This window comes from Empidonax traillii, unplaced genomic scaffold (assembly GCF_003031625.1).
Source record: "Empidonax traillii isolate 1590-97213 ecotype Southwest subspecies unplaced genomic scaffold, ASM303162v1 scaffold296:size1881848, whole genome shotgun sequence".
Lineage (NCBI taxonomy): Eukaryota > Metazoa > Chordata > Aves > Passeriformes > Tyrannidae > Empidonax > Empidonax traillii.
In genome coordinates, this window is record NW_020955489.1 from 1,109,028 (window position 1) to 1,132,549 (window position 23,522).

Sequence of the window (23,522 nt, forward strand, 5' to 3'; positions counted from 1 at the left end):
GCTATGACATGGAGAACCAGAGCATGAATTTTAAATTCATCCTGCTGCCCCCTCCTTATGCCACTGGGAGCTGAAGCATCAAAAGAGACAGAGCATCTGCAGAAGTACCCAAATTAGGAACATTTTATTCTGTTTCCTTAACAGTTCTTTCTGCTGGATTTGGAAGGAGGGATAAGCACAAAAGTTGCCTGGTTCATGGCACACATATGGAAGCTGTGGTCACCAGACAAGCCAAGCTCAGCTCCTAGAAACACACTATTGAATCTGAATGCCCTCAGACATATGTAAATGGCCTGATTTTTCAAAAGCCTGTGAGCTTTTCCCTCACTACTGGGTTCCTCCAGAGGACTAAGCAAAAACCAAACAAATAAGCAGAACAAAAATCCAAATCCACTCTGCTTTCTTTTCATACCTTCAGAAAGCAGGAAAATGCAAGAATTTTTTTCTTTGTTGGGGGATTTTATTATTTTTACTACTTCAAAGGTGAAAGAGAAAAAAAGTCTGTGTTTAAGAGATCAAGGTCATCAAATTACCATTAATATAACACCTGATTCCCATGACAAAAGGAAAGTCTGCACATGTTAAGATTGCTCATCTAGGCTGCAACCATCTTAAAAGCCTAATGCTAAGACTACCACTTTACTTTCAAAACAAAAACAAAAAAGCACCTTTTGACCAAAGCATCTGAATGGTTACTGCAGAAGAAGAATATTCAAACAACATCTAAGCTCTCTTCTCACCTTTATTTCCATCATAAAATCCTTTAGTTTCCTGCATTTCAATATTTTTTCTTTCCTCAGAAGATCAAAAGGCATATATATATATATATATTCATTGTTATACCAATGTCTATTAATTCACAAAATGTCATGTTTCATAGTCAAGTATCTATATAGTCAAGTATATCTATATAATCAAGTATTTTAGGTTTAGAGTTTAGGAGTTGGCAAGGAGTAAATTCAGTCTCCATGCTGCAACTTAGTAGCTCAGGTTTGATTCCTAATAATTAAATCAGAGTAAGGATCCCCAACAAACAAGAACAACAATGAATATGTTTAGAAAATTTCTTTGAATATATAGTAGTATTTTGAATCTCACTAGTTATTGATCTAGTACATTACAAACTCTTTTCTGCTCTAGACCATTTAGATACTTTATTAATTTGTTTCAGACCTCGATTCTGAAACAAAGAACTACAGCATACACTTTTCTTTCTGTAACTGCAGTTGTACCCCTCCACAGCACTACATCAAATACATGTGTAAATTACTAAGTGATAAGCACCCCTCATATTTCTGTCATTGCTCACAGGGGCACTGAAACCTTTAAATACTTTTTATTTTAAATTCATTGCAGTTTTAACAGAACCCTATTTCTCATACTTGAATGCATTTTTTAAAAAATAAACAGTCCAGATGCTCAACTACACAGCCTCTACATCTGCTGCTTCTGTATTTAGATTTCCGGTTCCTCGGTTACTGGCACAACCCACAATCCATATCCTAGAGCTACCAGCGTTTTATTTAGATAACTATGTTACATAAGGAGGCAGGAAAGGAATTAAATATCACTTGAAGAAAATCAAGAGTTCCCACTATGTTATGTGATACTTAACTCGACATCCTTGCAAAGGAGGAATAAAATGCTAGCACTGAAACAAACCCTCCCATCTCAGCAAACACATTTCTGACACTCCCTTCCCTCAGATCCATGGGGGCTGGAGAGACGTGCAGGTAGAAGGGGAGCAGGCATAAAGGGGGGCTTTGCTGTCAGTCCCCTCACCACCAGCTCCATGCCCTGCCACCCACCTCAAGCCGGCACTGCTGCCAGGGTGGTGGCATCCTCAGCTGGGTCAGACACAGATCTGGCCAGCAGCCAAAGAGCCACAGCTGAAGAAACAGACAAGCCCAGTGGCAGTGCATGGGATCAGCCCCTTTGGTGGCCATACACACCCACAAAACCAAATTGTACCTTGCACTTAATATCACATTTCCCAATTATAAGCAAATCCACAACTTTCCACCCACACGTTCCCCACAGTTTACCTACCCAGCTGTTTTCTGGTATGGAAATCGACCTGTGTGATTACTAATTTCCAAGAAGCCACCGCAACAGAGGAAGGCACTTACCCTCATCATGATTTCTCTTTCTATAATGCTGTCCTCAATTGAAAACATTTCAGACACAGGCCTTTCCTTGACTGGTTCTTTCTTGACCCGCTCCTTCACACTGGTGAGGTCTGGCTCTGAGATAGAGGGCCCAAGCGACGACCCATTTATTGCCACTTGATCAGTTCGAGACACACTGATGGCTTTGGAAGGCCCCGGCCTCATGGCCTTGGCCCTGGCTACAGCCACAGAAATGCTAACGTGGTCCTGCCTCAGGGCTCCATTGCTGACACTTTTACGAGGCCCAGGATACTCCGGAGGAGGTTTATTTGGTATTCTAGCCAAGGCAGCTTGCAGCTGGGCACTGTACTCCATGTTCTCATGGAGGGCTGTTATCCGTGACACAGATTCTTGGGCTTCTTCTTCATCTTCACTTTCACTGCTGTGTATCAGCATCGTGGCATCAGAAAATGTCTTTTTGTGATGATAATGAGGAACTTGCTGAACTTCGTGCCCCATCTGAACCGATTCTTCTGGCTGCACCTGCTCCCGCAAAGTGTTCCTGCGTGGCAGGGGGGCGTTCAAAGTCTTTAGCGCCATGGCTTCTATACCACGCACCATGTTGCTGATGACCTCCAAACTGTGGCGCTTGTTCACCGCCGCATGGTGCTTCACCGCCATGAGGGGCTCGCTGACCTCCTGCAGCGACTGGCGGACGACCGGCGAGCTGTCCTCTTGGAAGGTTTTTACTGAGAGCTGGACTTTACGAGTGACCAGGTCAGGGCTGCTCCCACTGACATACTTGTGCCGGTGGCTTGCCAGGTCCGGCGTGCTCGTGGCAGGACGTGGGCGCGGGTACGGAGGTGGGGGTCTGAAGAGATAGTTCTTTAACATGTGAGCGGTATTGTAGCTCTGGCTGCTCTGCAGCTGCACGTTGGCCAGTTCTGGGGTGCTGACGGTGTGGGATATGGCACTGGCTGCTGTCTTATTTTGAGCAGCATTATTAGGGTTCATTTGTTCAGACGGGGCAACAGGCTTGTTATAGCCACCCCCCTGGGGACCGTATGTAATTGTGTAAGGATGTCTCTCTCGAATCTCAGGCTGACTGTAAACTAGGTCTTCCGGCTGGTTATAAGCATGTGTGTTTCCAATATTGAGATTTCTCAAAGACTGACTCTGGCTATCCATCTGGATCACCCCTCTCTTCTTTTGCCTCATGACAGTTTCATAATCTGGAGTTGGTCGGTAAGACGGTACTATGATTGCACTATGTCTGTGGCTGGGGATATAGTCTGCTCTCATGATGTCACTTCCAGGGATGCTCAGATTTGAGGACATTGGAGACGCCTGGATAAAGTTCTGTGAGCGATTGAGGGAGTTCATGCTGTGGGCACTGCATACGCTCCCATTGGGTCCATTACCATTCAAGTAGCTGAAGTCCATTGGACACCTATCCAAACTGGTCTGAGACCTACAGTAGAAAGTTTCTTCATTTCCATGGAAAATGCTATCTGTGTAGAGCAGAGATAGAAACATTGACTATTTTAACATACAAGGGCTCATTCAATCTTAACAAAACTTCAAATGCAGTCTGCACCAGTGAATACAGAGACAGCTTAGTGTACAAGTGCAAGGAGCATGTGGTCTTGCGTCATTGAAATATAACTAAATCAAAGCTACTAAGGTAAACCTCCCAACAGCAAAATATAGTAGTGCAGATCCTTGTGGGAGACATGAAAGGGGAAAGAGAGGAAGCATTTTTGCCTGAGGTGGCAAAGAAGAATAAAGGGGCATCTCCTCCCTCAGCATCCTGGAAGGGTTCACTGCTGCTGACACCTTAAAAATCCAGTGCTGCTAGCATATGGTTAACCTAAAAAGTTCTCTTTATCTTCTTTGTTGATACATTGCTGTCTGTGATTCAAAGTAGCAGAGGACTGTGGAATTCGAAATCCTACTTCTGACCAGTCAACAGTTTTGAGGATCTGAAGTATGACACAGTTGGGTAATCAAAGCTCAGGGGGGAAAAAAGAAACAAAACAAAACAAAAAACAAACAAACAAACAAACAAAAAACCAAAAAAACCCTCCAAAATTAAACCAAACAGCAAACCACTCTACAGATGTGCTATAGAATATGAAATACTTCAGCAAAGTGTATTTGTGAGGAAATTAAATAGTAAACACCATATCCTGGATCACAACTTTACTGCAAGACTGTCCACGTCGAAAATCTTGTAACAGCTCCCCGAACTCTGAAATCGGATAGTTGTCTGACAATATAGCAAAGTCTGTGGTAAAACTAAGGGAACTTGGCAATCCTTCTAAAACTGAGAATATCCTTCAGAGCCTCACCTTCAAAGTAAACAATAGTTTAAATCAAGTACCTGTATGCAAGGAACTACAGTGAATGTCTCCTCTTAAAATTTATCAAATTCTACCTTAAAATTAGTCAGACCACCACAACTCCAAAATACTATCAGGTATGACAGAGACTTTCTCTGCTGGTGAGAGCACTTCAGCTGTTGCTCTCATGAACTGCAAAGAACATTAACCTAACAGACCTGGCTATGCATATTCCAGAAGCTGAGGTAGTTAGGGGTGTAAGGCTCAAGTTGTTTAGGGACTGGGCTCCACTCCCAGACTTGATCAAAGTAATCTGGTACAATCTCATGAAGAATTTATTTGTCACACATGGGCATAAGAACAGTTAACCCTCCTTACATCCATGTGGTCAACAATGCAGGCAGATGTTGGTGAAAAATCAGCAGAAAAGATTATCTAAAGATACAGTTTCATGGACAGGACGCTACGATTTCTCCTACAGTAAAAGATAATTTCTTTATCCTTTTCCCTCACTTGGTTTCTCTCCCTGGCCCCAGATGGCATTGCCTTTGAGTACAGTCATCATACTCCCTTTAGAAATTATTTTTTCAGCTCACTGAGCTGGAATACCAAGTTTAAGGTCCATATAATCATGCACAGATATTACAGAGAAATTTGAAAACTGAAATTGGGCTTTAAGCAGAAGACTTACTGCATCATTAACTATAAAACCGCTTGTTCTCCTGCAGCAGCAGTTCCCATTTGACCACGATGGCATTGTAAATCTAGACATAAGGGTTAGGAGCTTCTTTCCATACACATAAAATTGAAGTCCATTAAAAGAAAAATATATGCTCTAAGTACCTTGTGAATTATGTGTTTCAGTGTAGTGTTCTCCACACTGGACATGCATAGGAGGCAGTATAAAAGGATGTTGTCTTGGCTGAAATAAAAGCACAAAGAGAAAAAAAAAAAAAAAAAAAAAAAAAAAAAAAAAAAAAAAAAAAAAAAAAAAAAAAGAGAAGTATTAGAACTTCATTTGCTACCATGTCTGCAACGAAAACAGGAAAAATGGTCCTATACCTTTTCCAGTGAATACTGCTTTTTCTTACCCAGCCAAAGACACGTGGCTTGGCAGTTCTTTATAGAACAGAGAATAAATTTTTGTAAATTGCTTGCTAAGTTTTGTAGCAGAGCCCAAAGCTGACCAGTTAAGACTCCTTTAAGCTCAACCACTTCAAAAAACAGCATCCTCACTTTCAGCTCTTTTAAAGTTTTTCAAACTTTTATTAAAATTCTTCTTGCCCTTGAACCCAAACAAGGCAGACACCTAATCGGGACAAAAGCAGGAGACGGAACAAATTCAAGGACCTAGAACACTATTATAAAAGCAATAGGATCATATATGGACTTAAAACAGCTCTGCAAATTACATGAACATCAGATCCCCTAGCTAATGAATTAAAGTGTTCCGCCAATAATCTGAACTGTAAAAAGTTTTTAAAGTTTCAGAGGGTGCGATTCAGCATTAAATCAACAGGATCCTTTGCAGAAAAATAAATCACAGCTGATGTCACATTTACCAGCTTTGTCCAACCAAAGTGTTTTGCAATTTCATTTTGCTACCTGCACTGCAATGTCCTGCCTGGTGTCACTGAGCAAAGTTTACGAAAACATATTTCAATTTATGGAGTAAGCAGAAGGAGAAGGAAGACACTGCTGTCTCATGAATGTGTCTTCCTTAACAGCAGAATAAGTGCTTTTTATACAGGCTGATTCAAGTAGTTCAAGCTATTAAGGAACACTGTGAATGCCCAAGGCAAAAAAACTCACCAAATTATCTACATTTGTGTGCGCGCACAGCAAATGAGCACCATGCAAGTTTGTTAGTGAAGATGGGGTGGGTAAGAGGTTAAATTTACATTTTCTTTGTAAATGGTGAGAAGGAATGAGAATCAAAGATACTGAGCTCACATATGAATCCTTGCATAAAAAATTTGCTGTGTTAAGGCAGACTGGAAAACAACAATATTTCTGCTACAACAATTATTTCCAAGGGTATAAAACCTTACTCTTGCTGAACAATATGGGCCAAGGAGCCTGCTGTTGACAACCTTAGTAGAGGAGCTGAGTCTGGAACTAACCATGTGTGAAAACCTAACAAATGGAGGGCAAAGGAAAAGTGCAAGGAAAGAGAAGTGACCTCTACTAGGCATGTATACATCTGAAGCAGTTTTCTTGGTAATAGATGTTATGAAAGGTATCTGCAAGAAATTATGGATTTTTTTTTTTGAAGGCTCATCTGCCTCTTCTGATAAAAGAGAAGAACCCTAAGGTCTGCAGAATGTCAATATCCAAATTAAGGATCACTTGGATTTTTTAAAAAATCAGGTAATTAAACATACCATCATATTAAAATCTCCTATACAGAGGGAGTTTTGCTGGAAAAACAGCATCACTGGGTGGCCCAACAGGGGGGAAAAAAAAAAAAAAAAAAAACACCACCAAAAAATGATTCTAAAGCAGTAGTTAAAAAAACACAGGTTCAACATGATGCCAAAACCATATAAAGGGCCTTAATCTGAAAGTAATGAACGTGACTCCTACTGAAGTGGCAGTGCCTCACCTCAAAGATTCTACTTCACTTCCCATTTCTGCCTATTGATTTATTGCCATACAAGACAAATGAATAGGTAGGTGTATGAAGGTATGTACAGAGCAGTCAACAGTCAGGAGGGCTTTTTTTCCCCTCCTAAAGAGAACTGTTCCAACAAGTTGATAGAACAATTATAAAAAAGGCGGTTGAAAGTTCATTGTGAGCAGGCGGCAGCCCAATTCATTTTTCAGTTGAAGAGCCCACATTCCTCCTTTTGATCTTCCTGAGACTTCAGGTTTTTTAACTCTTGCATGCTTATGTTCAAAACAAAGTGGCAGCAGGATTTGAAGCAGATTTCAATTTTTCATACATAACATAGAAAGCAGCTCACTTTTTCCCCTTGTGATACATCCGAGGCCACACCATAACAACACAAAGCACATTTCCTTCAGTTTTTCCTAGTCATTTTCAGGGACCAAGCTAGCAGATACCAAGAATACTGTAAATATGCCTCTGAGAACACAATACATACCTTGTGTATCACATCACGACACCTTAGAAGCACACTAAGAATGAAAGTACAAAGAAATATGGAGATAGCTACCACACCTTTCCTGCCAGTGGTTGTGAAACACAGAATACACCTTTTAGATCTAATGGACTGTATAAATGCACACAGGAAAATAATCTGTGTTGCACTCTGCAATGATAAAGCCATCCTAATATCATTACCTGCTTAAGCTTAGTTTTGGAACATTTTCATGAGCTGTAACCACACTGTGGGGATACGTCAACAAAACACTTCTGCCTGCATGAGCTTTCTGCCATGCAGCAATGGGCTAACAGAGTTTTCACTCTGGAAAGGTCTACAAAGCAGGTATAACCTATGTCACACATGAAAACTGGCAACCTGCATAGAGATAATACTGCCCTCTGTCTAAGGAACCATCAGTGCTGCTGTTACAGAAACTCACAATCTGTTAAATAAGAGTAAGAAATACTGACACACTAGATGTTAAAATTTAACTTTAAAAAAAAGTATTTTTAGAACTGATTGTGGGAAAAAAAAGAGAGACTCCCATGTGATTTTTTTGGTAAAGATTTCATGAAAAAGTTACCCAATTTTGTCAGATTTCTAGTTTTTCTGGAGATCAGTTAAATGGAAATAAATACAATTTAAGAAAATCTCTGAATTCCAATCCTTACTGAGTCTATATTAGTTTACCTTAACAGTAACTTCACACAGAAAATAGGCTAACCCATGAAGGTGGTAAATTTTAAGTAGTCTTTACACAAAAACATGAGGAATTGAAAAAATGCAAAATGTAACATTATGTAAGGATTAAGTTTTAATGCAGACAGCACAAGACACTTCAAATTCTTTCTAGAGGATATCTACATATTGAAATAAGCTCAACCCAGTAGAAAAGATGCTCAGTTTCTGCAGGGCAAATAAAAATATAACACCTTGAAGACTGTAATTTTAAATACTCGGTGGTGATATTATCCAGTTAAACTAATCAACCTGGGCAGTCACACCCTTGAAACTCATTCCAATCACATTGCCTAAAAGAAGTGAGCTAATGTGCTTATTTGAAATTTAGAAAGTATTTCATCTTACACAATTAATGCCTCATCCCATCAGAAATTATACAGACATGCTGAAAGGTCTCACTTTTCCACATACCAAAGAGGACCTACTCCAGGTGGGTCGTCGTCGGATAGGGGGAGGAGAATTTGACTGTCTGAGGAAGAAAAAGAAATAATAGAAACTACAACATTTCCATTCTGAGTCAAGAATAAATGGGTAAAACAAGACATGAACAATCTGTAAGTATTGCTCATTAATGAGATTTTTAGATCCATGAATAAATTAAAATAATTCAGGTTCTTCTCTAAATACAGCTTCTCGAAATTCCAATTCCAAACTACACATGCCTTCTGCTCATTATCCTTTTTGGCTTACTCGGAAACAAAAGAAAGAATGATTCATCTTTCAAAGTAGAATTTAACAAACAAGTCTCTTAAGCAATAAAAACTGAACATGGCACACAGGCAGTCTCAGATGACTTAAGGTGAACATCTAAAGCAATGACCATTTTATGAAATTCATAGCAATCACTCAAGAGCAATGCACACAGATCAGGAAGAAAAGAAAAAGCAACTTTTAGACAATACTAGCAGAGCCACATACAATGTTAGAGTAGCCAGGTGCAGTGGAAGGAACAAGGAGTGTAGGAGATAAAAAAATACGAGGAAGGGAAAGAAACAAATTGAAGGAGATAGAAATATAGTGCTTACGTGAAGAGAGGAAAGGTGGAATTTGTCCTCTTACAGTTTCTGATCTGGTGAATGATGTTATGTGCAATTAGAGGAAAGGCACACAGGAAAACAAACAACTCATTTTAACACAGAGGGCAGGAAAATTATTTGGCTAGAAAACACACATTGCCATATGCTGTCATCAGTATCTGTGGCTCTAACACCGAAGCTTGTATCACATGAGACTCTGGTAAGGAGAGCAGCTCTAATGACAGAAATACATTTAAATTCTGGTTATTTCACTCAGTAACCTCACGACATTCCTTATCTTTGTTAGTTTGCAAGTTGCATATGAAGCTGCTACATACACCCAGTCCATTGTACCCATATACTTAGGGCTCAGTATTTAGAAAGAAACATGTTCAAAAGCTATTGCTTCTGCAGTCTGTACTGTGATTGGTAAAAGAATAGTTCTCCCTGTTTACCCCAATATACAGCTTCAAAGGGGAAATATCCCAAGGTGACAGAGTATGTTATTTTTTTTTCTTTCTTGACTGTCACATGGGAGACGATCAGGAGCATCCTTTGAATTCAATCTCTTTGGAATCATTAAAATTGAATTTAGTATTGGGCTACTGAAATCCATTATATGCTGCTAAGAAATATCTTTTCTGGTCTTCCACTCACCTCCCAAAAACTGTAAGCACCGTGTGAACTCTAATCAACATCTCTTTTCTGTAAGTGAAAAGATCACTCAAAACAATTCACCTCATTGGACTCTCCTATGCTTTAACTCACCATATGTTAATATAATGTGTGCACACGTAATATTAGAAAGCTAGACCTTCCAATCTTCTCTTCATCATTTTGGCTTTATATTCCAACAGATGGCATTACCCAGCCGAACAGATGGGAAGTCCAGGTCTAACTAGAGTTGTTGATAGAAATGAGAGTTCTTCATATCTTTCCAGCTAACTAAGATGATAAGTTTTGCAAGAATTTAATGTTATGTGCTATACACACCCAGCACATCATGCAAACTTCTCAAAACTCTAACCTTTTGAAAGCTAAATTTATCTCAATCTAAAAAAATGTGTGCCGGTGTAAATGAAACAGCTAACAAGCAGATATTTGACTTAAAGCTAAAGCCTAATGAATTCCTCCTTCAGACTCCACCCATGTGAGAGGACTAGCTCGAGGCCAGTTCCTAAGAAAGTGCTCAAAGTAGAGCCTAAGGGAGATTTCAGGTTTAGATTTACAATCTCTGCTGCGTTGTGCTAGTACAGCTACACAGATTAACGTGCCCAGGTGTCCTCCTTTTCTTGGAACACAGAAGAGGCAGATAAATTATACTGCCCAAATTAGAAGATGACAACCTTTCTACTGTCCTTAGGTGCTAGATAAGCAGTGCATCTACTACTGCAACTCACATTTTGACCTGATAACATATGTCACCTTTCACTCCAGTTTATACTAATACTCTGAGTTATAAACAGCAGAGACCAAGGCCTTCAGCTCAAGATTGTCTGTAAGATTTGGCTGCTTGGGGAGCATCAAAGCCTCACAAGGCTCAGAATGAAATTTCACCCTCAAATTGTCTGTTCCTGCTGTTGGTTAAAACAAAACAAGAAAAAAGGGAAAGGGGACAAGAATAACTGACATAAGTGACTAGGAAAAAAAACAAAAAAAACCAACAAAACCAAACAAAACCAGACATGCCAAAACTCAGACCAATTCCAAAGCAGGGTGTCAGGGAACAACTCTGAAGTGAATACTCACTCTGTGCAGATTTTGTTCTGTTTGTAAAACTTGTGTCTTGACGCAAACAGACGTGAAATATATTTGGCATTTTCAAGATCGTCCTTTAAAGACAAGAAAAAAAATAGGGGGGAAAAGACCCATTTATTTTGTTATTCTTACCAAGAAGTGACATAGAAGAGTTTAAAAAATCCAATCGCAGGAATGCTTGGTAAGGTCCACCATGTACAGAATGTGGCTGCCAAGAACATGTCTAGTGCTCTCAAGAGCATTCAAGGCATTGGATTACTGAAATACAGTGGCGTGCCTTTACATGCTGCCACTTCACTGCTATGTCACAGTAGGAGGGACGACAACAAAAAATGGCTCAAGCTTGCTGGGCCAGTTTCTATACTGGCCTTGGTTCAGGGAAATGTGAAAAGTATTATAAAGTATATAAAAGGAGTATTTGAAATAGCACAGAACAGCAGCACAGCCCTCCGTGTTCCAGTATGTGCACACATGGTGGCTTATGCCCAGTTTCTACAACTGCTTATGCTGCTGTACTTATGCCATACAAAAAGCACTTCAGCTTTTTGCAGACTTCCCAGCATACTATCCCAGCATACTATATCTCAGGATGCTTGGAATAGAATACACATATTGTTACCTAAATGAAGTTAATCTCACACTCTTCATAAAGTAAAATGTGAACTGTAAGGGGGATGCTGTTCTGCAAGTGAGCCTCTCTGGGAAAGTGGAATTTTAAAGGTTTATTTTTACATCAGTAGCTTTCTTGATGATACTGAACAGATCTTTTTCTTACTGTGTGAAAGAGTACATTCTCTTCGTTGATCAACTCTAGGACAATCGAAGACTTGTTATGTGTTATATTCCCAATGTCATTCCACCTGTAGAGTAAAAAAAAGCAGTACCGTTTGCCAACACATACATTCAAACATTTCACAAACACATTAGGAATCCCTTAGTCAACATCAGTCTTGTTTTATGGGAAAAGCTTTTCAGTAGCTGTTTGGTGAAGAAACATGGTCAGGAAAATAAGGAAGTCATATCCTGATTAAAAATGAAAGGATATTCAGCTACTAACCCAAAGCAGGAGAGTTAAAAGAAGACTCACAATAGAAGACACATCAAAAATACATTAATGATAAACATTTTACTGAACTGTGGCATTTTTTAATGATTGATTTTAGCCACATGTAATAGAATTATTTTTTTAAGTGCCATTCCTCTCCACCATTCCTCTACAAATGCTGTTTCCAACTTTCATTAAGTGCCATTCTTGCTAAAGAAGGTTAAGTTGACAACATGGTTATGTAGGCTATGCATACCACATTAATACTCTGGGTTTATGTTTGCAATCTTTTTTTTTTTTTTTTCCCAAGTAATTGTCAGGTTGCCCAAGATCAGAGTTATAATCTTCTTACAAATAGCTGACAGACATTTGCGTACATTGCATGCAATCCATGGGGATGGAAAGGACTTGTTTGTTCTGTTTGCAGCATGCATTCCTCTTCATGTCATGGCAGGATGCTTGAAGTGCATATTTCCAAAGAGTAAGAATCCCAGCACCAACTATAATTTTTCCATGTAAAGAAACTTCTTGCTTTTGTCACCTAGCCCAGTGAAAGGATTATCTAATTTCTTCTAAAAATTAAATATGCAAAGCATCAGCTATGTGGAAAAGGGAGCCCTAACATTTTTTAAGCTGACTACTGAAAGCCCTTTTAAGGCAAAAAAAAACCCCAAACCCAGCATTCCAGCTTAAGTCTGATACAAGCCTTAGCTACTGACTGAAAATCAGTGCACCTCAAAAAACACAAAATTTTTTGGCTGCACAAAACAATCCACTTCAAGTAAACAGCAACAGTAATGAAAATACCCACCAGAACAGTAGCAAAGAAGAGTGAAACTATCCTCCCTGGCATCATGGAGATTTCTAGCAACATTTTCATACAGAACAAACCCGCACAAGAAAGTTAATGGAAAGACTTAAGTGATTCTTAATGATCAATATAAACCGCAGAAGAGTGACACAGCCAGGACTTTCAAAACTACAGAATGAGAAACTTCAATTTTTTTTCAGTGGAGCACCTAAATATGGCAACCACATTTCCAGAAACATTGAGCTCCTGGGCTGCCAACTGTGAGGTTTAACAGATTTGCATTCAGAAGCACCAAAGAAGCAGACATAAAGACAAGAAAAAAAAAAAAAAGAATCAAAGTCTTGTAAAGTAGAACAAGATACATGACAGGTAACTACAACTTTCTTGCCATCAAACCCATTCACAGGCATCAGAAATTGTTCTTTATCTCATCTCTTATGACCAAGACACCTATCCTGAAAACAGCAAATGACTACTCAGTTAGAGGATTGGCACTATTGAAGTCACATATATAAGTCAGGAAAAAGTCCCACACACGGACCTCTGGAAAGGAACTGTTTTAAACACAAAAGACCCTAGTTTTTACCTATAAATCACAGTTGTCCTGCCATTTCTGTTTTTTATGAAGATTCCCATGAAGAAAATACCAAGGTGTATGTCATTTCCATGGTTATCCTGCAGAGAAAGCATAATATATTTAGTTTAATAAAGAAACTGGTCGATATACATACAGGAATACATGCTGAACTACCAAAGAGAAGCCCTTCTGCAATATGAATGCAGGACTAATCCTTGACTAACATATATTTTGCTGTCTGATTGGACTTTGATTTTCATTATTTCAAAGCAGTTAGCACTTCTGTTGATTAGCAAAAACAGAACAAGGTTCTCCTCTATCAAACACCAGGCAGACCACAAACTGGCATTCATTGTATAACATCCAACATCCCCTACCACTGTGATTACAGCTGTCTAGAGCCCCTGTGAATACCAAAAGCAACAGTCCTTTCACATTCATAGTATTTCTCCAGTCACCTGTTAAAACATGTAGAGACTTCAGAACACCACACCTGGAGATGGAATCCCTCTCAAAAGCTCTACCCTTCATGCTTCCTCCTTTAAGTACTCTGTGCAGAAGGTCACAGCGTGTCACCATAAAAAGTACTTGTTTCTCTATACAGATACATCCTCAATTGACTTTCAGTTGTTGGGTTAAATATTCACCTGCATATACTACATAAAAACAATGCAAGAACAGTAGACTTTAGAAGTCCTATTCCCCTCCTAGTCCCACACATCTCCTTGTGGGCTTCTGTTTGAAATCTATGTGCTCCTGTTCCATTTTGCAATCAGTTTTCTTAAAAAAGTTTATTACTGTTGACAAAGAGGTTTTTCTACATTTATCAACAAAAATAGCTCCCCCTAAGCTGCATATATAGTAATTGATTCACACTTTAAAGAGGTAACTAGAAATCATGCTAACACAAAGAGTGTGGTTAAAGAACTGCTAGAAGAAAGAATATGAGAGAAGTTCACGCACCATGCATGCACATGCAGTAGAAACCATCAGATGTCCCTGCATTTTAACAGATGAGACTACAGCTGTTCTCCTGGCCTTGCTCTACTTGATCCTCAGAAGGCAACAATAAAGTATCTGCACCTGTTTGTAACTACTAAGTGTTAGGCCTTCTGCAAACAAAGAATGGATGCCAATTTTCAAGCCCCAGCCTATGCACTGACTTTCCATGCTGAATATGCCAGCTTCTTCCATAAGACAGCAGAGTCTTCAGTTTAGTCTGATTAGAGGGCAATGCATTCTTCTGCCTTCTTGCCAGAGGCAGCTTTAGAAGGTAAAAAGATTTGGAAGATGTTGGGGAAAATGTATGTATTTATACACTTATAAATACATACGTGTGCGTGTGTACACAAATACCTATATAGAAAAAAGAGAAATTTCTTTTTAATAGCATTTTCCACCAGGTAAAAAGGAGAAATCTTTCATTTTTCCCTTTGAATGCAGTTTTATTTGTCTCCAAGGCCAGCATGCTGCTCTTTGATACAAGGGTAACACCTTCCCACAATTTGGCAGAGCTCCCAGTTTATACCTACCTTACTGACATGCAGTAATATCTAATGACATGTCCAACACAGAAATGTCTTTTGCAGTAGTGTGCAGCATTATTCCAAATTAATTTGAGGAAAACATTGATTTCACTCATTGGTAAAAAACATTCCAAAATTTTTGTTGTTTTTTTTGCCTTTCAGCTTCTTCCTTTCAGTCCAATTCTTAGATTGGTGCCAAAGGATGAATTTTGACTTCAGCAGAAAACTTGTTTTGCTTGGTGTATGGCTGTCCTTATTTTTAAATTCCTAGTTATCTTTAACTAGCAGAAAAACCACTCACAGTTCACCACACAGTGGCTGGGTTGATTCACTAAGAGAAACAGGTCATGTTGGGAACAGCAGTTTTCAGTTTCTCAGCACAATTTTATCATGGCACCATGTGCTCTATAAGGCCAGGCTGCAGAGTTCTGAATTATTTGATTCAGAGGTTTCTTTATAATATACACTAACATACCTTCACAGGGAAAATTTCCTGTCCAAACCCATCCAGACGTTCCACTTCATTGATGTACATTAACTCAGCCTCTGCTGCTGTAATGCCACTGCAATTAGATTAACAAAAAGGAGCAAATAGTTCAATACCACACACACATAAAAAAATACTAGTGAAAAAACAGGAGTTTCACAAACCACTTTAGAAGACACTTTAGAGACGCTGCATAGAAATGCACAACACAAAACTAACTTTCAGCACTACAATCATAATCAGCAAGGGAGGAAATTTTACTAAATGTCACTAAGGTAAGGTACAAAGCACAGTCCAAATTACAGGAGGAACAAACTGAACTGATCACATTACTCAGCTTCTTCTGTACACTTCAAATCTTTTTCAGGCTTTATCAGGTCATTGCATCAGGTTGTGGGTAGTTTTGGATGGCTGATTTGAGCCATAGGCATCCTAATTTGCTTGAATAGTATATAAGGCCACTGGAGTTTCTCAAAATGACTTAAAAGGAAAGACATACATTTTCAAGTTGGCTGTTCAAAAACACAGGCACTAAATCCAAAAGTTAAACAGATTCTCTTTCGCAGGAGAGAACAACCAGCTGAAAAGTTTTACGCACATGTCTACACATGTTCCTGTCACAGCTCAGGAATTCAGACAGATTTCAATTCTCAAAAGCAGGTCAGAATAGATTGCAGGTTTAAAGACCTTACTCCAAAAGAAGGCCACTATTAATTTTTCTCCTCTTTGCCACTCCTTACCACAGCTTACAAACAGAAATATAGAGCCCAGACAAATACTTGAGAGAAAGGAGGTAAAATGTGATCTACCTGCTGAAGTGAGGGGAAGTATTTCTTTGTGTTGCAGAAATAACACTAAAGAGCACAGCAGGTGGGAAATCCTTCCTTTTAAATCTCTGAGTTAACCAAGATCACACAAGCAGCACATGGCAGAAAGAGAACAGAACCAGGCCTGCTCATGGCCAGCTTGGAAGCTCTCCCTTTGGTTGCATCAAAGGCCAAGGCTTGCATTGAAACTCAGACTGAGAATGGCCTAAGACTCAGAGATTGGTATTCGTCTTTACACCCACTTTCTCTCATGTAATGGGCAATGTCGCATCCTTCAGATAACATTCCTATTGCATATGACATATGGGCACTGCCATTTTTCCCAGAACAACACTTGAATACTTCTACCACCAAAACACCTGGACAACATGAGAGAACCTTGCTCACAAAGAAGGTTTTTTTTACTAAAGGACTAATGCACACACTCCTAGCTCATTAACTAGTAACACTATACTGTGTCTTCTCCACGAGCCTTAAACCCCAGTTCCTGTTATTTTCACTTCCATTACACTGGGAGCATGTGCATCCCTACCTCTCTTGAAAGAGACCCTCAGATCACTTCTAATCAAATTACAGGGTCCTTCACCATCAGGATTTAAATGAAATAAAAAAAGGAAAGGAGCCTATAACATAGCACAAGTAGTGTTACAGACGCTCATTAAACCTGAGGGTGTGAAAGCTCATTTATTTGGGATGAAGTTCCTCAGCCATTTTGCATTTACAAGAGGCAGATATTCTTTTGTGATAGATTATTAAAAATCCAGTGAGACAAAGCATAATAGTAACATGAATTTAGGCTAGTTAAACACTGCCAGCAGCGCATGGGGGAGGCAGAGAAGTACTACAGGGATGATAAGAATAAAAAGATAAAAAAAAAAAAGAGAACCTGAACTTTAACATGTCAAGCTCACCTGTGAGTTCGGTGCTCCTGAGCAACTTTTTGAGTCAGCTCCTCCAAGGCAGCTTCATCCTGGGCCCAATCCTGTAGGAATATGAAGTTGCATCAAAAAGTAGTCAATCAAAAAAAGGGGGACAAAATGGTACGCAGAAACTATGACAGCAGATATTTTGAGACTGTGTACAGTTCATGTTCTCCTAGGCAGTTACAGAAGGAGAGCCTATCACCAATCACATTGAAAATTCAGAGCATGGGATGCTGAAAACGTGCAAGGAGAAGATAAGAGTTGTGATTTTTTTAACATTTTTGGGAGCATAAAATAATACTGTTAAAAATAGGGGTAAGGTGTTTATTATTCCAAAATAGAGAACAGAGTATAGAGCACAGATAAAGGGTCTTTTCCTGGATAAGGGCCAAAGTAGTCTTTAGAAACACTTGTAAATCTAAAAATTACTATATATCTTTTAAAACAGTCCAAAATGATACACAGATCATGGATAATGAATTCATGAGTATTTTTTAACCTTCCTCATATTGAAGGGATTGAAAGTTTTGCTACTTCTTCAAATATGCAATAAAACGTACTTTATGCTTGCAAGACATTTCTGAGCAGAAATTTTTATATTCTGCAAATTTAATAAAGTGCGGTAGAAACAATTCTGAAGTAATTGGGAGTAAGTTAATAAAGGAAGTCAGCTCATAAATTCAAGACCGAAAAAAGGAAGCTGGAAAGCTTTCTCGCAAAACCTCAAAGTTCTTACTTTTATTTAAAAAAGCCTGAAGGCTGCCTGTAATGCACTTAAATACACCTCTTCTTGCTCAATGGGGCCCTCCCCTCTGATATTTGCTTCTGCCACAAAAAAATGTGAAAGTGGTAGCGTGCTAATGAAAAATGGCATGGTGCATGCCTATGCACAGCTACACACCTGTGGGGTGTACTGTGTACATAACTTTGTTCTTTTCACCGCTGAAGAAATCCCATTTGACACACATTGTAGCCTCACAAGATCAAACAGCACAAACATAGCTGCCCCTCCCTCATCCACAAGCTCACTTCACTAATGAATTTATAGCGACGTTCTTGTTCTATGTCCTTTTTCTATGCCCAAGATTCACTCAAATCCTCCCACTTGCTTAGGAACTAGTTTGTATCTGCAGCACCTAGCAACTGTTACTGAATTTGTAGTGAAATATTTACTATTATGTTATCTACTCCTCCCCAGAAGAGCAAAAATGAGTAGCTAAAGAAATATCTAGAAAAACAATTGATCTAAGAGTAGGCTTCTGAAGGCTGTAGGAAGCAGACACTTTGCCCATGTTCTTAAATTTAGTAACAGTAGCATGGATGAAACTCAAAACATCACAAAGTGAGCACATGCAAAACAGCAGAGAGCTGATCACACCAGCAGGAAGGCACCTGACTCAAGATCAGAGGTTCTACGAGATGGGCCCCAAGCGTAAAATGATGAATCACAGAGAAATTATCCACCTGAAAGCTCATCTTGAGACCTAAAGCACCCCCAAGTTTTTTTCAGAATAGAAAAATACTATCAGTATATCCCTGGCAGTGTTCAAGGCCAGCTTGGACGGAGCACTGAGCAACACTGTCTAGCATGAGGTGTCCCTGCCCATGGCAGGGGAGTTGGAGGTAGATGGTCTTTAAGGTCCCTTCCAACCCAAAACATTCTGTGATTCATTCTGTATTGAAAGAACTTTGCAGAAGTTCAGTAATTTACAAAGTGACACCCTGACAACACATTTCACTGCATATATTTGCAGCCATCTTCTTTCCCATTTAGGCTCTCATACACAACTTTGTAAGTCATCAGCTATACACAAGATCATCAATTACTTGTCCATAGATACGTTGGCTTACCAGAGAAATCCTGCTCCACTAGTCAGATGTTTATTAGTGAAAGGTCAATACTGAAGCCATATTCTATATGTGTATTCTATATAAAGCATATTCATATCTCTGTACAGTCATTAATCACCCTTCTTCCTGCTGACTTTTTCAGGTGGTATTAAACTGTCTACTGGCTCAAAATTGTACTTTCACTTCAGGACACTGTGCAGATGTCAGCTTTCTGGACTTAAGAATGGACTGCCCACTGCAGTTCCTGTACAAAGAGCATTGGTAAGTGGGATGAAATGTTTCTGGAAGTGCCTTTCTCAGGCCTTCAAATTACAGTGAGATGAATCATTCTCCCTCTACCGCTCCACTAATTGCAGAGGGAAACCAGATGCCTTAACTTCCAGGCAGCTAAACTCAGGGCATGGGAACCCCACCCTGCTTCCAAATTTTTTTTCCAGCTAGAAAGAATTCTGTGATCTTTTATATTTTATGAAGCTTACACTCAAAACTCATGCTGATGGAGTTGTTCATCTAAGACAAAGTCAGCCTTAACTTCAGCAGGATTTTTTTTTCCTTCTCTAATCCATCCTTCCACTGTGACTCTATGTCATGGACTGCAAATGGTTGATGTTTGTCACCGAATTTCCAGCATCATTAGTGACCTAAACTCCTTCCCTAAGCACTGAAGTTATTTACTAGTTTCCAGTGTAAATTTAAATCAAATTTACAGCACAGTCCCTAGAGAAAATTTTGAGAAGACCTGATCCATGCTTCACTTCAGTCCAATAGTCAGATGATGTAAATTCACATTCTCTTGAGGAAACGCTGCACGGTTTGCCCTGTGACACAACATTTACTACATCAGCAGCCCTTATCTCCCCTTGATATGCCATGTTACTAATACCACAGTAGTGCTAATAAATACCTCTTTAAATAGCTGCAAATTCCTTTTTTCATTTGAAGATATATGTTTCTTTTGTTGATGCCTTCCTAGTGGAGGCTCAATAGGAACTGAAATTGGGCTGACCTTCCATAGCATTGGATCATTCAGCTGCAATCATGTATACTCCATGTTTTAGGGAGAAAAGTTATTTCCACTACTATTAGTTCAGTTCTAGTGCTTTTACTCTGTTATCAACAAAGATATCTCTGAGACATGGAGAAATTATTCATTAAACACCATAAAAGAGAGGGATAAGGAACTCACCATAGGAAACAACACATATTCTCGGAGGAAGTCATGAGATTCAAACTGATTATAGTCTCCAAAATCCGCTGGAAAAAACAACATGATTACTCATTTGGGCACTTTCCACACATGTTAAGACCACACTCAACCTTGCAAAGATGCTTAATTTCAAGTGGGCGAATTCTCTCTGAAGCCACAACCCAGCACTAAGATTTCTGCTTATACTTCAGCTTTTAACAGGGAGATCTGAAAATAGTAATGTTGCTACCCTAGATCAAATAACAGGCAACAAGTAATTTCTTTCTTTTGATCCCTAATATAATGACCATTTGCAATGCTTAACCATCAGGAGTGCAAGAGTTTCTTTTTCTGTAGCCTTCTTGAACTCACGCCCATTTAAAAAGGCTGGGATTGCTCAGGCTCTTTAAAAATGGTGCATCCTTTTTGCTTCTCCAACATTTCCAGCCCCGACCAGGCAAAAATAAATAAACAAAATTTAACCTACCTCTGCCAAAATTCTACACAGTTGTACAAAAAAGGCTTAATTTTACAGCCTATAAAGTTAAAATCCAGGAGTGAATTTTATTAAAAAATCGTCAACAACCAACATGAGGATGGGTTTATCCTTCTGCAGCCAACATAGCAGTACAGGCACTGTGTTGGTTTAACTGACTGGTGCACACCTTTCTACTCGCTCTTCTACTTCTCCTACATCTCTTGAACAGGTATTCATCTCCATGCTCACATTCACTTGTATGTCAGGCTGAAGATTCTGGTCTAAATGTCCTTGAAACCACGGAGTTTTGAAAATGCTTCCTAAAGGCTAAGTTACATTAAAAAACCAAAACAATGCCTATATTTATCTACCTGTTAAATATACAACAGCTTATATCAAAAGAATATCTTGCCAGGAGGTTTTTATTTTATATTAATTGAACTGCATCAAAGGCCATCTACAAGATTCTCATATTATAGAAGATGGAAATCCCCAACATAAATCGTATTATCTAAACCTTCTTTCAAAGCTTCTAGACAATTTCATATATCACAGGATGCCAAAAATGCAGTTTCATTTTGTTTCTACTTCAGAGTTATGTTTTAACATAAACAGAAAGAAATCAAAATGGGCACGTAGGTTTAAAAGAAATAAGTATTTCAAATACCTTTAGTTGCATCACATGCAAAAGACAAACGAAGTAATACAACATCAGGAATAATAGGATTGACTTGCTCTCAAAATTAGAAAAAAGCTCCAAAAATACAGGACCAGTGAAACATATTCAGTATCTATTCAGACTTAACTCACACACACATGATTTACCTAAACTGAAAGCATCATTGTGGAAAATTATACGTACATTTTCCTTTGTTAATCAGACTTTTCAAGATTTGACAAGAAACATTTTTCCTTAAATTTTTAACCAAGATAGGATACTAAAATGGTATTTCTACTGCTCTAAAAAAGACCATATTAGCCTTATTCTTGACTGAACCTTTAATTTACAGAATCAGATCTTCATGTTTGCTATTTATGTACACACTTCGCCCTTTACACTCAGAGAGAGCACGCACAGAGCATGATTATTGAAACTCTACCTTATGTTCTCATAGTCAGCTTTGGAAAGATTGCAACATACTTGATTCAAATACAGGGCTTCTTCCTCTGCCCATACACATTATATGATCTCACTTTTATTGATGTCCTTAGGAGGTTCAGAGTAAAAATCATGTTGTAAGAAGTAGTTTATTATTAATTTATAACTCACATAACAATTATAGCTATGTGTTCTTTCATACTTCACATAGCACTATACAGCAAAATGAGTTTTTAATTAAAGGCAAAATGAAAGCTGGTGCTGTGCTCTTTGATGTAATTTGCATTTAAAACCAGAGAACGTGAAGCAAATTCATTATTTCAAAGTACTTCTTGGTCAGGGTTGGAAGAACTGGAGTTTTGTTCAAATTCACTTACATGAATTCTACAAATAGGAAAGTTGAACACTGTGATGTGGTCCATCATTCCCTCCCTGAGGGTGTGTTTCATCAACAGCAGTCCACCCATGCACTTTTAAATCAATAGAAAACCCAGCTGTTGTAAGTAGGAGTCATACAAGGCCTTAGTTAGTGCCCAGTCAACAAACCAAAAGAGCCATTGTTGGAAAAAGGCTTTCAGGTCACGTCATCTTACCTTGCACTGCCAAGCCAGCCAGTCGAATTCCCTGCTCAAATGAAGAAATCAATCGGCCATCAAGAACATCCTTTTTCACTTGTAGGTAATACTGGTATCTACAAACAAGAAAAGAGCATGAATTATAACATCCATGTGTTTGCACATTTCCTACAGAAAAAAAAAAAAAGACTGCTGAAAGGAAGAAAAATTTACCCCAAAAGGGTCAGGTTGTTAAAGAGCAGTCTGCACCTGGCATCAGAAACTCCACATTACCAAAACAAATTAATACAATTTCTACGCATACAATGCTTCCAGGTGGATGAAAAGGAAAATAAGAAGTTTAATTTGTGTTCCCTAGACCACATAGAAGAAGCATATCTGCTGGGATTAATGCTTCCACTTATAGAGGTTACTGAACACAATGCAGTCACCAAAGCAAAAAATGGGGCTGTTTTCATATTTCTTCTACTCTTTTGCTCCAGTGTCACCATTTTGATTGAAGAAAAAAAATTCTAGCAATATACGTTGGTCTGCAGATGTAATTTTAACTATGGCCCACATAAAATTTCTTTTAATTGGCATCTTTCATGTTCAAGGATGACTTAGACACACAAATCAAGCAAACTCACCCTCTATATAATGCACTTTTTGATCTGCAGTAGCTAATCACCAGACAAACTGTGATAGTTAACCACACCAACAGAACTCACACATTTGGGTTTACATTTGTAAGAGAGTAGACTAAGAAAAACAGGAAGCTTTTCACAAAAACGTTAGCAAGTTACTGTCCCCATCCATGCATCCCCTTCTCTGCTTCTCCACTGAACTGGACCAGATCCAGAAGTTGGTCAAAGCTGCATCGCTATGGTAGTAGTCCCTTTGGCATATCAGGTTAAAGGCCCACGGAGACAGCTTCGTTATACAGTTGAATTACAGCAATATACTGACTTCATGCTAATTAGCTTAAACTTTTGGTGCAGACATATGTAACCAGTCTCATCTGAGATGAAACACAACTCCTTCCCCGCTGACATGCAACTCCTCATCAGGTCTGAGCGCAAA

The 23,522-nt window shown here is 38.9% G+C and overlaps 1 protein-coding gene across 1 annotated transcript in view; it reads right to left on the reverse strand.

Moving 5' to 3' along the window:
• Positions 1 to 23,522, reverse strand: part of PTPN14 (protein tyrosine phosphatase, non-receptor type 14) — a 69,609-nt gene that overhangs the window by 16,318 nt on the left and 29,769 nt on the right. The window contains exons 3-12 of the mRNA XM_027890757.1: positions 22,479 to 22,576; positions 20,309 to 20,376; positions 17,260 to 17,330; positions 15,510 to 15,597; positions 13,518 to 13,606; positions 11,851 to 11,935; positions 11,067 to 11,149; positions 8,713 to 8,770; positions 5,294 to 5,372; positions 2,130 to 3,619 (exon numbers count right to left, since the gene is read on the reverse strand). Of these exons, the coding sequence (XP_027746558.1) occupies positions 2,130 to 3,619; positions 5,294 to 5,372; positions 8,713 to 8,770; positions 11,067 to 11,149; positions 11,851 to 11,935; positions 13,518 to 13,606; positions 15,510 to 15,597; positions 17,260 to 17,330; positions 20,309 to 20,376; positions 22,479 to 22,576 (2,209 nt within the window). The remainder of the gene's footprint in view (positions 1 to 2,129; positions 3,620 to 5,293; positions 5,373 to 8,712; positions 8,771 to 11,066; positions 11,150 to 11,850; positions 11,936 to 13,517; positions 13,607 to 15,509; positions 15,598 to 17,259; positions 17,331 to 20,308; positions 20,377 to 22,478; positions 22,577 to 23,522) is intronic.